A 13,850-nucleotide genomic window follows, 5' to 3' on the forward strand; every position below is an offset into this window, starting at 1 on the left:
GAGAGTACTAAGGAAGTATCTGTGACCCTACACATGCATAATGGTAAACACATATCAATTTAACATAAATACAGGCTTGTGAAACTGCAGAGACACACTAAGATGAATTAAAGAAACAAACACAAACACTGATGTAGGAATACGTTTTTTCAGTATGTCTTCTAATGCCTCCTACAACCTTTTCAAAATAATCAATTCCACCTTCCCATCATCTTCCTACACAGCAGATATACAGCAAAGACTTCCCAATTGAAACACAAACCGATCAATTATACTACATAGAGCCTTCATCATTAAAAAGATCCACCTCTGAACTTTGTTTTCAAGCTACAATTGCTTGTTTGAAATGATAAAAAATGAGTGTGTGTAGATATTTGCGTGAGCGTGTGCATGGCTGTGTGCGAGACTGACACTTGACTTATCATTGCATGCATAAATTACAAATGTTAATCTCCCGTATCAGATGGTCCCTCCAGTGCTTAGAGTTTGTTTGAATTCTAAAGCGTCGTTATTCTGACATTGCTTGACCCTGTTTTGTTTACTGCTTCCCAGCTCTCTTCCAGAGGACTAGAGGTGAAAAAACTTCTATTTATGACTCTACGATAACTTTTATTCAAGCTGTAATATATTGCATTTCAAATGCAAATTATCAAGGAACTGTTTAAGCATGTGTGGTCCAAGAGAGAACTAAATCCCTCACGAGACTATTGAACACAACAAAGCCCTCAAACTGCAATATCCCAAAAATATTTCATACAATCACTGTTATGCATTGTAAAAGCATGGTATGCTGTGGCTACATACTGTATATTACATGTCCAAAGTATGGACAAGTGTTTGAACAGTTTAGGTCAGAGTTGTAGTGCAGAAAAAAAAAAAACTGTTGTTAAAAAGCAACGTAACTAACTATTTCTGGCTTTGATTCAACCAGTTTCAACATTTTACCTTTAGTGAATCCTGTGTGTCGTCCAAGCAATAGACCCTGATGTGATAGTCCAAAGTCGTGCAAGAGACAGGTCCAAAAACAGCCAGTTTGAGCCTCTTGGCGGCTGCCTTGCAGATTGACTGCCCCACCAGGCAGTAAGTCCCCAGTGTCTCTGTTAGGATATGACATGCCTCAGAGTCCATCTGCACATAGCAGGGGGTGGTGAAGTTTTCCTCTCCCACAACAACCACATCCTGCAGAAATGACACAAACACACATATTTTTAGACTTTAAAAGTGTCATGCTGGGTCTATGATGGGCAGCTGAGACTTGCATGTTGTACATTTACCATGTGACTCTTCCCTCCTCTCAACTGAAGAGAGATTTAGGGCATTCAAGAAAGACCACCTTCAAAAACAATTCTTTACTTCTAATCACTGCTGTGTTATAAGTATATAGTATTATTTATAAAGGGTCTGCCTACCTTTTGATCTACTTCCTTGCATGTCTGCTATTATCAAAGCAAGCTAAAATTTCCTTAAATTGTGGGGATAATGCACAACTTTTGTGACAACACCATTTCTGTTTTAAAACTAACTCTCATCAACATAGGGATGAGTGTAACATGATTTATATCCTTGTGCTGAAAGAGAAACTGTGTAAATGTAGAATATTCTGAGTTTACACAGTGAGCCACAGGTCAATTTGCATTCCTCTATTTTAGTTGGAAAGAGCCTTTATTTGTCCGTGCAGACTGCTTTTAGTGACACATGGGCAATATTTAAATACTGGCTTTATTTTTGGGATTAAGCCACATTTTTGTTAACATAACACAACTGGACCAGCATTTGCAGCCATTTCCACTAATGCAAACAACACCCGAACAAACAGGCAGTGGTGTCTAAATGAATACTTTACCCTGTTGTTAAAAACAGGTATTTTTGTATGCCTTGCCATTACTGATGTGTATAGAGACAGCTCTGTAGATAACTATTGAAAGCAGATGAAAGCTCAATTGCAAATGTTGAGATTAAACCACTTTGACTTGTGGAACTTTTGAAGAGAATAAACAGTGTGTGACTCTGATTGACAGTCCAGTCATTCCAAACCTTCAGAGGAATTTTGATTCACCACTTTTCTCTTATTTGTGTTGACACACTGAACTGAAATGTTAATGCATGTCTGGATGAGAATATGTCTTTTGAGAGTAATCAAGGGGTCCATTAAGACAATGATAACACTTGCTTGGAGCTGCTGTCTGCGAAGTGTATACAATCCCACTTTGATTATCTGCTGGCTGCTGCTCATAACATTTCTAAAGCTCTCTGTCACAGCCGGCGTTACGGTGTATCCATATGGCTGTCTGGGTCGAGGGTGGATGCACAGGCTCTGTTCTTACAAAATGCTTAATTAGTTGTGCACATATTCATGTTTGCTTGCGTGACTGTGAGTCATTGTGGGTTCAAATCTGTGGAAGCAAATGTGTGTGATACAATTATTGAGCTTTAGACAAAGTTCATGTGGAGTTGTGTTCCTGCAGATGAGCAAGCCGAATCAATACAAGGAGGTAGAAAAAGCAATATGGTGAATCTGTTATTACTGGTAATCACAACTGTGGCTGCTCCCCCATGATGTGAGGGGAATTCAATTACCTTCTTCCCCCTGTTTGGGGAAAAACTTTCTGATGGGAAATGGATGTTGTACTGCAATAAGAGAAAACAAATCGACTTCCTGATGAAATTCCACTTTTCATTTTTCTCGTCTCTACCCACTTTGCTCCCGACCGCTTAACTCCTTCTCTCTCTCCCTCTCACCAAAACACACAGAGACGCACACACACACACACACACACACACACACACACACACACACACACACACACACACACACACACACACACACACACACACACACACACACACACACACACACACACACACACACAAAGATTCTTATGCATGGCTAATTGTGCAGAGACATTGTGTTAAGCTGTGATAAGCAACAGAAGACAGCATACGGGAGCCTTGTAGACACAGTGATGCTGCAAGACAGCCTTATCACCGACACCCCTAACACAGAGATACACACACATGCACCCACACACAGGCGCAGAAACAGACAAACACGCTCTAATACACGGCCACGCACACACAGAAACAGATTGCTGAGGTAAAAACTTCATGCTGAGAGACTTGGGAGGAGGGAGAAGGGGAAGGCTATAAAAAATGAGGGATAGAAACATAAGAAGAAAGATGAGAGAAGAGGAGGATGGCAGGAGCATTACAAATTGCTTCTGATAGGAGTTTTCAACCCCCTGCTTGTCTGCTAGCCTGTAGGCACTTTGTGTTTACTGAAATTTCTCTCTTTCCTTTCTTTCCCTCTACCTCCTTCACTCATCGCGTGGATGTGTAATGGAGGCTATTCTTCTGGAGGAAGACGATAATGTATGTGTGCACGCATGTGTATTTGAACTGTGTGAGTCATACTGTGTACATGACTGTGTATTAATTATTTGGTTATGACTGTGTGCAGGTGCATGTTTATTTTGTGTAAATGCAGTATAAACAGACTTCCTTAAGTCAGGATTTGTTAGCTGCTGTGCATGTTGGTGAATCTATATGTATCTCTTTATAAAACACTATTTATTGGCAGTGAAGTGAAAGCTGCTTTTCTGGGCAGATAGTTCAGAAGTTGCAGATTATCGCTCACTAAAAACAGAGCAACAAAAAAATACAAATGTTAAAGACTCACCTCCCACTCTCCCATGGCCAGTTGGTTTCTCAGCTGTATGAGCCAGTCTTCGTGGACGTTGTCGGCACAGTGGTGGATGGTGAGGATTACTGGTCTGGTCAGCAGGGCTCCTGGAGGTCCACAACTCACCACCGGACTTAGCACTGTCTGGATGTCCTCTACTGGTGGTCTGGAAAAGTCAGATAACACAGAGAAGTGATGATTCCTCAGAAATTAGTGGCAGGAGGGCTGCATTGTTGCTACCAGTTAAAGGGATCTTCAACTGCAATCTGCTCTGTTTTATTCTTCATAATGTTCATATATGAAAATACCTGGTATTACAATTAATACGCAGGCAGGTAGACAGTAAGGTAAGAGTAGAATAGATAAACTAAGAGTTCATGAAAATATCAGGGAATAAAACAGATCAGAGAAAAGTAGCACAGAAAATCAATCAGAGGATGATTAGTGGAGTCAGCGGGGCTGCAGCTGGAGTCAGTGGTTCACAGCTCATGAGCAGAAAATAAATGGGTACAAGCTACCGGCCCTCCTGCTTTTACAGAAACCTCAAGTAGTGGAACATTAAGTACCTGCTTATTAATGTATGTTACAATACAGCAACAGAATTTGTAAGATGTGAGATTATATATAGTAAACTCCAGTTTTTCAGTATTGTATCATCTATAATTATATATTAGATATAAACCACAGATTGACATAATAACAAAATAACGCCTACAGAGATACTTGGAATTAAGGATTTGGCTGAAAGTCAATCTTAAAGTGTATAAGTGTATTATTATTATTATTATTATTATTGTATCTATTATTATTTGTATGTTTGTTGTATATACAGCTGCTAAAAAATCAAGAGACAACTTGAGCATTATCATTTTCTCTTGTTTTTATTTATCTTGTATATCTTTGAGTTAAATGATTTCATTTTTTATTTTTGTATTGTATAAACTACTGACAATTGTTCTCTGTGTTGGAATTCAACAGACACTGGAATGGCTGCCATACATGTAGAGATAAAGATTTAAGACACTTACATACAAAGCAAACCCACGTTCTCAAACAATAGACTAAATATGAAATAATAATAATTGTTAAATGCTAGTTTTCTCCTGTGTAATCCAATATCCAGTCATTTTCTTCTCTGATGTTGCTGAAGATATTTATTGTCTGGGAAAAAAAGCCGAGATGATGGATCTTAATTTCAGCGGTGTTATTGATTTGGCAGTTGGAGCTCATTATTGACTCATGATGGGTTCACATGGGATACAGATAAAACAGTATGATTCAAACTGTAACACACCCGTTAACTTACCTATGCAGGGTTAGGGTCAGCACTTGAATTACAGTTTTATCGATTGGTAAGGTTATGTTTCATACAAATAGAGAACATACATGTTGTGTCTGCAGGGAAACACGCACACCTGAGGGTTGGATTGTAATGATTCTGGCTTGCCAAGTGTTACTAAGGCAAGTCAATGAAGTTATGTGATTTCGCGAGGCAGCTATTGACTGTGAGGAAGACAGAGGACAGAAGAGGTTTGACTCTGAGAAATACGGTAGCACACTGCAGGGGGCCTAGGTCTTATTGACTGCTATTGATTGGGGATAAGCTAGAAAGGATGCATGGGATAGAATACATGAATCAAAGTGTAACAAGTGTCCTAAAGCTCTGTGCCTGGCTGCATAAACTACCTTAAGTTTTAAACCCAAGGATGGCCGTTATGCAAAATGTTTCCATAAGCTCAGGGGCAAATTTAGAAGTGTTGCACGAAGCCTTCAAGTTTAGACCAAGGTTTTAATGAAAGTTTCTGTCGTATACAGCCCGTGTGCAACTATATACCATAGTTACGCATCACTCACTTTAACGCTACTTGTCAATCTTATTGTCAGGGATAGTAAGCTTCTTCTACAGTGAGAAGAAAGAGAAAACAAATAGAAAACCAAACTGGACAGACAACAAAGACACATTTCTTCTCCAAAAATATGGTATAATATAATCATTAATATGTAGAATAAAATACTAAAACAAACATTTGACGATAGATTGACCATCAAAATTATAACCTCCAAAACGTTGCACATCGCTCATAGTGTCCATGGGTTTCCCCTGTACTGAAAAATGTGTGTTGGTATCTTCTATACACACTGTCCATAAAGTAAGGTTATAGTGGATAATACACAAACCTTTCAGCAAACAGTTTTCATTTGAAATGTAATGTAATAATGAAAATGGCAAACTACTTCTTAAAAGAGATGTCGCTTTTCAGTGATTATTTACTTTTCAGGGAACAAACTAAATTCACTTCCATTGTACTTGGGCAGACTGAGAAATCTTAGAGACGAATATCTAACAACTAAAACGAAAACAATTTGAATACAGTAAATATCAATGTCAGAATATCTTTGGCTCTAAAGCCAAAATGTGATATGCGATATATAAATATTATATAGATAACACAGAGGAAAATTCCATGAAAACAAACTGACCTGTCTCTTTCTCTCTCAAATGTTAACATTATGATAAATAAATGAATATATTACAATTACTACTTATGGTTATCTTTAAATAGAGTGCGGATAATATTACATTACATTTGGCTGATGCTTTTATCCAAAGTGACTTACAATAATTGCAAAAACATAGAGAGTCAAACTCCGAACTACAAGGAAATTGCAAATATTATACATTGTAAGTGCTGGTGAATTTGTTACAAGGCCTAAGCTAACTCTATAACGTCTTTTTTTTTTTTGCAAGAGTTTAATTGCCAAGATGCAATCAAAAGTATGATTTATTATCTACAAATTAGCTTTGAATATATATTTATACGCTGCTGGAATATAAACATGTTCTCTCTTGTCTCTTATGTCCCGCTGAGAGCTTTGCCTCACTCATGCACAGGGTCTGGAAGTAAAGGATTATAGTACATGTAACAGGATTATAGTAATCCCAAAAATAACCACTCATCTGTTAGTTACTGGGGAAACAGCAATCTCTTTGCGTATGCTGTCAAAAGCTTGGTGTTAGTTTTTTGAACAGGGCATGAAGTCTCTATAATGGCTGTGATGCGCTTTGTGTAATCGCACTCCAAAATGACTCTAAATAAAATACATTGATTCACTCTTCAAATTATGTGGATTACTGTTCAGATTACAATGTTAAGAAGGTAATAAATAATGTGTAAATTCCACTATAATCTTCTGAACATTAGTTTTTGAACCAATATGCAATCTGTGGTATTAGCTGACCTCTGTTAGATGAATCACCAAACGAATGTATTCATAGATGCACTAATCACTATAAATACTAATGATTCATCCACTGCTGTGCATCCTAGGCCCCCTTGTCACACTGTGAAAAGCCTCCCCACGCAATCATACAAACAAGTGCAGACAAGAAAAAACCCCAAAATAAAAAGAACATAAAAAGAGATGAGGAGAAAAATGACAGGGAAGAACACAGAGAAAAGCAAAAGCCACAGAGAAGAATAGTGGGGGTTAAAAAAACAACAAACGTACTTCAAGCTGTCCTTCCTGTGCACAGTCACATACATCTCGTAGACCCTCCCCTGAGGAACAGCCCCCGCTGGAACAAGCAGACTCACACCTGCAGGAAAGAGGACAGAGAGAACAGGAAGGAGGGAGGCGGAAATAATGAGTTTCATCACTGGATTTATAAAAAACATGCACAACTGAATTATTGAATGTGCAACCCATCATGACTTTATCATTGTGATTAATTATTGAATCAACATTTTTAAAGGCGAACTTTGATAAACCTTTCTCCTAAATATATCATCAAGTGAATTGTGCTGGCTCCGGAGAGCTGCTCCCTATCACCAGGTTACATTATTCATTATATGTGTCTGCACACTGTTTTCAAATCCTACCATAAGTCTACTGAACTCTTTTTTTGAACTAGGAAGCATGAGAACATCTCAAGGCTTTTTTGTTTTATGTTAAGTCTTGACATTGCAGAATTGGTCAACGTTAGTACAGGAAATGCATTTCATCTTCATTCATTCTTCAATATTTATTAACCTATTTATAATCATGACAAACCTTGATGACACTCTTACTATGTATAGGTGTTTAGGGAATGTAATGGTTACTATTTGTTCATAGAATCATAAACAAATGTAATGTGCACCCTCTTGCATTGATACCATTAAAAATTGCCTTACATCCTGTAAGAAGTCACCACTGGTCACTGCATCATCATTAGAAAGTTACCAGATTCATGTTAAGTGTGTGTAGAAAGTCTACCAGAGTTGGGTACAATGAGGTGTCCTCCCTGGTTGTTGAAGGAACCGTGAGCAGTACAGGAAGGGTCCCGGGTTCGGGCCAAGCTCTGGTTGCGAAGGTTCATGGTGTCACTGTTATCCAACAGAGACTGAGTTACCTAGGAATGAAAGACAATAGTCGGATTAATAAAGATAATCATTAAAGGGCAACACATTTTTTTGTATTGGGAAGGAAGCTCTCCAATTGAGAATAGATGAACTGGAAGTTAAAGTTACCAAGCAGCAGCGAGGCATTAAACTCAGAAATTGTGAAATCATGCTAGTCCTGGCTATTGAAAATGTAGTCAATGATTTGTTCTGATGGTGCGCTAAGATAGACTTATAAAGAGGGCAGGCATTTATCACAGTTGCACACTGTATCCTGCAGCATGTACCCTTATGCAGAAAAACAAGCTGCACCCATTTTGTGCTCTTGGGTTCAGAGAAGCTTCACCAAACAAAGCCAATCTCTGGTTGTAAAGGTCATTGTAGTTTTATTTTTGCCCTGCATATTAGTGCCAGCATTGGAATCAGAATATGTTAATGCTCTATATCACAAGAATTTCCCTTCATTGCTGGTGCTTTTTATTTACATTTTTTTCCTGGTAACCATAAAGTAAAATGCTACGCAGACAATCTGCATCTGACTACAAGCGCTGTCATAGGGCTGAGCAAAGAGGGCAAATTTACAGTACACCTATGAAACCATCTAAGGATAAGAGGTAAAATATAACATGCTTTGCATTTCCTTTTTCCAAATGTCCACTGTGAGTTGTTAAATAAGTCCTAAACATTCAGTATTAATATTCTCAAATTAGCGAGGCAAAGTTAGTCAGGAGGTCCAAAAGTCCAGGATTAACAACACCCATAATAACATAGAAAATGATCAAATAGAAGTGCCACTGACATGTTAAGCTCAGAGATAGGGAGTTCAGCACTCATACCTCCTCAAGACAGGTGCAGTGATGAAACTGAGCCGTTTCATCTGCATTTGTGATGAGTGACTCTTGCATGCATGCCATGTAGTTGACATAGCAGAGGGAGAAACTGGGGCACCGAGCTGCATGTATACTAATGGTATTTGGTTTTGTATTTATGTGCCTGGGAATCCATAGTGTTTCAGAACCCTTTGCTTCTGCAGTCCAGGAAGAAATATTAAAAAATCCTACTGCGAACTTTGAGTATGTTTATTTTTTACTTATCTTCATTGCCCTGTTAACATGCTTCTGTAACAAAGAATAAGGTCCCTTTTTGACATCAATGAAGTACATGTAATCTATTGAAATTAGACAGAATATTTTGCGGATGAAAGATACTGTTGTTAGACTGATGGAGACTATCATTACATTACCTTAGGAGACAGCTTGGAAGTGAAATCTCCCCCGAGGTCATCCTGCGGTGTGACCAGACCTGAAGAGTTGTACACTTTGATCTTCAGGTTGGGAAGAGGATCCAGCAGAGGGGAGTTGGTCATTGGAATTTTATCCGAAACATCATGGAGAGCGTACACTGGACCTCGATACATGGCAGCTGCATTTGTCAAGTCAGGAGGAGCCGTCAGTAGATCAGCTGGAGGGATAAAGTGGAGAGAGAGCGAGGGAGATGGTGAAGGGAAGGAACAATGAATGAGAAAGAACAACTTTAAAAGCACTGCCAGATTGCTCAGCTGACAACTGATGGGATCAGTGGTGTCTGAGGAAGAGTTGGAAAATAAAGGGTAAAGCTTAAATAAACATATAATAAATGCCAATTATAAATTAATGAAAGGTTCATATCTTCTTTGGGTTTTCCTCTTACTTTATACCTTTAACTGTATAAACCTCAACACCCACTGCATTTATGGGACAGAAGCAGGGGACTCTTAGATCAGTTAACAGGAATAACGGGAGTAAGTTTAGAGCAGACGAGGGTGCTGATAAGGTATCAGTGACTGGAATGATACATTGCAGTACACAGGGGCATGACCTGGATCAGAGCCGGATCATGGCTGCTGCTCAGAGAGCCTGAGAGAGTCCGTTTTAAAGAGTTACTCAGAGTTCATCTCAAAAAATTTATCTGTACCTTATTAAAACAAACTCACTGATTTCATTACTTTACGCGGTATAACATAAACAAATCAAGTTTAAAAACGTATGAAATACATGCAATGGTTACAGCTTTTTAAAGTGTTGCCACTGACTTGCTTCTCCCACACAACCAAGGAAGCTGTGACAGTAATCACATTGCTGTCCATTTTCAAAATGCTTACTATGTCATGATTGAAATCTGACTAACAAAACCTCCCGGCACATTTATTACAGAATATGACTAATTAATGAACACTGGCAATTGTTAAGACTGATCTATTCAGGCTCAGTTAATTCACACTTATCCTGTTATACTTGATGTGTTACACAGGTAGTAAAATGTACTTACATGATATTGATAAGTAAGACGCTGTTAAGAGTATGCTGACTTTATATTGCAACCACCTCCTTATACCATTAGAAAATGCCTCCATTCTTTTAGCTACTAACTTCCCTGATTTCATTATAGTAGGGTTCAGGGGTGTTGATGTTTTGCAGCAAATTGTCAATAATACACAGTATTTTTATCAAGAGGTTAAAAACCTTTAGTAGTGAATTCATTTGTAACACTTTAACAACAATGACTTAACTTGGGTTTCTTCCATCAAAATGTAATCCTTACTTGCTTCTATGTAATTGGAAAGATGCTGCAGCCAATTGCTACTGATTCTAAAAATAACACATTTGGCAATATCAACAAAAGTAAATCCTACATAGGGATTTACTATAAAAAGGAGAAAACGAGTGTGCTCCGACCAAACCCCATAATACAACAAGGTCAGTCACTCTTGTCTGTTTTTGTTCAGTTATTCCACCATAACCCTTTTCAGTTTAACACAATTTACTCTAAGGCCAAAAAAAAAGTTTTCTCCTCTTCTTACTAAAACCAGAAAATCCAACACGTATCTGAGATTTAATTGGAAATGGGACCATGGGAAGGCCAGTTACCTACTGAGAACAATCCCACATTTTTTCACACCAGGTTCCATTGTTTTGGGCGTAGAGCCTGAAATCCTGTTGTTCCCTCCACGAGCCCATCTATTCTAATTTTGAAATCCACACACACACATCTGTCACCCATCACTCTTTTTCTCTCTCTATCACAAGGCTGTTTACCCTTAAAGCCAGTGGGTATTCCTGCCAAATCATCCCTGCTGAAATTTAATTAACAGCTAACGGAAAGCCACAGAGTGAAAGCGAGAGAGACTGAAAAAGAGAAAATAGTCAGAGGGTGACAGAGAGAGAGAGAGAGATACGCAGGGACATAATTCTTCATTAATAGTAATCGTAGATGGCCCCTTGACGAAGAGTGACAAGCATCCTAATGCTTTCCTGATAAAATGTCACCCAATCTCTGCTTATTCTAAGGCATTCACCCTTGTACACACACACACACACACACACACACACACACACACACACACACACACACACACACACACACACACACACACACACACACACACACACACACACACACACACACACACACACACACACACACACACACACACACACACACAATTATTTTAGCTTGCTGTTTTTTCAAATTGCTGACTAAATACAGCACCCTATTTAGGTTTCCTGTTAAACGTGTTCAGAGTGACTGTTTGCAGATGTCACCCAACTTCATTCACACAAAACATGTAGACGTAACCTCTTTTTAAATGGAGAACATCAAGTATTAATAAATAGCACTTGAATGCTTGTTTTTTCAGTAACTATTTAAACAAATAATTATCCTCCTAATTTGTGGGAGGTTATTAATGCATGTGTGTTTGTTTACATGGCCACGGTTTACATTTATGCACCTCTTAGCATTTTTGCAAGGTTTATTTGATTTTTTGAAGATTTTAAGCCGAATGATATTATTTGTCACTATTTGACGAATAATGCTATTATGGAAACAGTCAGAATTTCCAGTAAGCGATTGAATGCATGCACACGACTGTACAAGTGTGTATGGCTGTGTGCTTCTTGTTGTTTTACCCATTTCCCAAAGACAGACAGGTAAAAATGACAACATAGACAGAGGAGAGTGAAATATGGCTCCACTTTAACAGGAAGACAGACAAGAAAGGAGTGTCTGTAGCAGTAGTAGTCACTGTGACGGGAGAGAGACGGAGACACAGTGACGGGAAGACAGAGACACAGAGACTGAGAGAGGAGGATGCTGATAAACAGGAAATGTGATTGACCTGAATGTGCAGATGGGAAGGGAGAGAAAGAAAGAGTGAGATGGAGAAGAAGTATGGCAGAGAGAGACTCCTTGATGGAAGAGAGTGGTCTCCGGTAGAGACAGATATAAATCTAAAGCAGCCAGGATTGACAGCTGGAGGTCGAGTAAAGAAACAAAATGAGGCTAAAAGCCTCAAAAAGGCATGGAGCAGGTACTGTTAATTTCATAGAGATATATCTATCTATATATCTATATGAATATATGTATGTGTGTGTGTGTGTGTGTGTGTGTGTGTGTGTGTGTGTGTGTGTGTGTGTGTGTGTGTGTGTGTGTGTGTGTGTGTGTGTGTGTGTATGTGTGTGTGTGTGTTTGTGTGTGTGTATGTATGTGTGTTTTTCAAGTGTTGTTTAATGCAGCATGATATTTATTTTGAAAATAATAGTGCAGTTAAGAGTAACATAAACAAAAAGAAGCTTTTTCTTTAGGACGGATAAGTATCAGTGTTTCTACTTGAGTTGTGCACAGTATTATTTTCACAATGAATACAATTTAATTTTCTGTAACCTTCCTTACCTGATCTGGCTGTTTTGATATTCACTGACTGGAAGCCTCCATTTAGTGCTGAGGTGTCGATGATGTCCGAGTCAAAGTCACGATGTGTCTTGCGGTAGACAAAGAGTGCCACGATGACAGAGATGACCAGGCACATAATCACTGCGATGACAATGCCCACGTAGAGCGCCACATCATCTGTATTTGGAGCAGCTAGAAGGGACACACAAAAAGAACGGAGATGCAATCACAGACAGACAGATAATGTGAAGAATAAAGCCAAATGAATTCTTATCATTTATATAAATATAATGCCACGTGTGTTGTTATATATATATGCAATAAACAGCGACATAAATGATTACTCTAGCAGCAGGGCAGGAAATAAAATAATATTTATAAGACAAGATGAAATGTGCTGCAGGCTTTATATAAACAAGATATGGCTCTCTGTCATTCTCTATTTGTGTTTTAGAATTTCACAGTGACCTCAGACCACCTATCACAGGTGTTAAGGTTATGTTGCATTCAAATAAAACTTTCAATTAGCCCCCCAGCTTGTGTAATATGATAATTTGTCTAGGCAGAGGTAGAGAGAGACAGAAACCCCTATCATAGAAATAAGGAATGGTAGCAACTATTAAAACTTAATAAGGCTGTTAATTATTTTACAAGGGTCCTAACATCCTTTTTCAATCTGGCTGAGCCTTTAATCTTGTTCCAGTGAGAACAGTGTTGCAACTGCCATCCGTGATCCATAGTTTAGAGCAGAACATTTTTACTGATGGCAAAAGGTACGAGCGAAGCTTAAGGATAAAGTGGGGAGGAAATTAGTAAAGGATGACAGGAGACTATTTAAAAGCACACGGGAGGAATGATGAGGAGGAAGTAGGAGGGAATGCCAATAAGTGGAGAGGAATATAGAAAAAAGAGGACTTTCAAGCAGATGTGGGGACAACCTAAAAGTAAAGGGGAGTTAAATAATGAGAATAACAGAAGCATGTAAAAAAGAGAATAAGGAAGTAGGGAAGATGAGAGAGGAAACAAGTGGGGCACAATACAGGGCAGAGAAAAGAGAGGAGAGGAGAGGAGAGGAGAGG

General features: G+C 38.6%; 1 protein-coding gene across 2 annotated transcripts in view; it reads right to left on the bottom strand.

The window, feature by feature from the left end:
• LOC134874037 (netrin receptor UNC5C-like) overlaps positions 1-13,850 on the bottom strand; it is a 162,093-nt gene that overhangs the window by 7,710 nt on the left and 140,533 nt on the right. For both annotated transcript variants that reach the window (XM_063898010.1, XM_063898009.1), the window contains 6 exons: positions 12,772-12,963; positions 9,305-9,522; positions 7,937-8,072; positions 7,190-7,277; positions 3,677-3,845; positions 946-1,179 (listed from right to left, as the gene is read on the bottom strand). In XM_063898010.1, coding sequence (XP_063754080.1) covers positions 946-1,179; positions 3,677-3,845; positions 7,190-7,277; positions 7,937-8,072; positions 9,305-9,522; positions 12,772-12,963 — 1,037 coding nt within the window. The remainder of the gene's footprint in view (positions 1-945; positions 1,180-3,676; positions 3,846-7,189; positions 7,278-7,936; positions 8,073-9,304; positions 9,523-12,771; positions 12,964-13,850) is intronic.

Source organism: Eleginops maclovinus, chromosome 12 (assembly GCF_036324505.1).
Source record: "Eleginops maclovinus isolate JMC-PN-2008 ecotype Puerto Natales chromosome 12, JC_Emac_rtc_rv5, whole genome shotgun sequence".
NCBI lineage: Eukaryota > Metazoa > Chordata > Actinopteri > Perciformes > Eleginopidae > Eleginops > Eleginops maclovinus.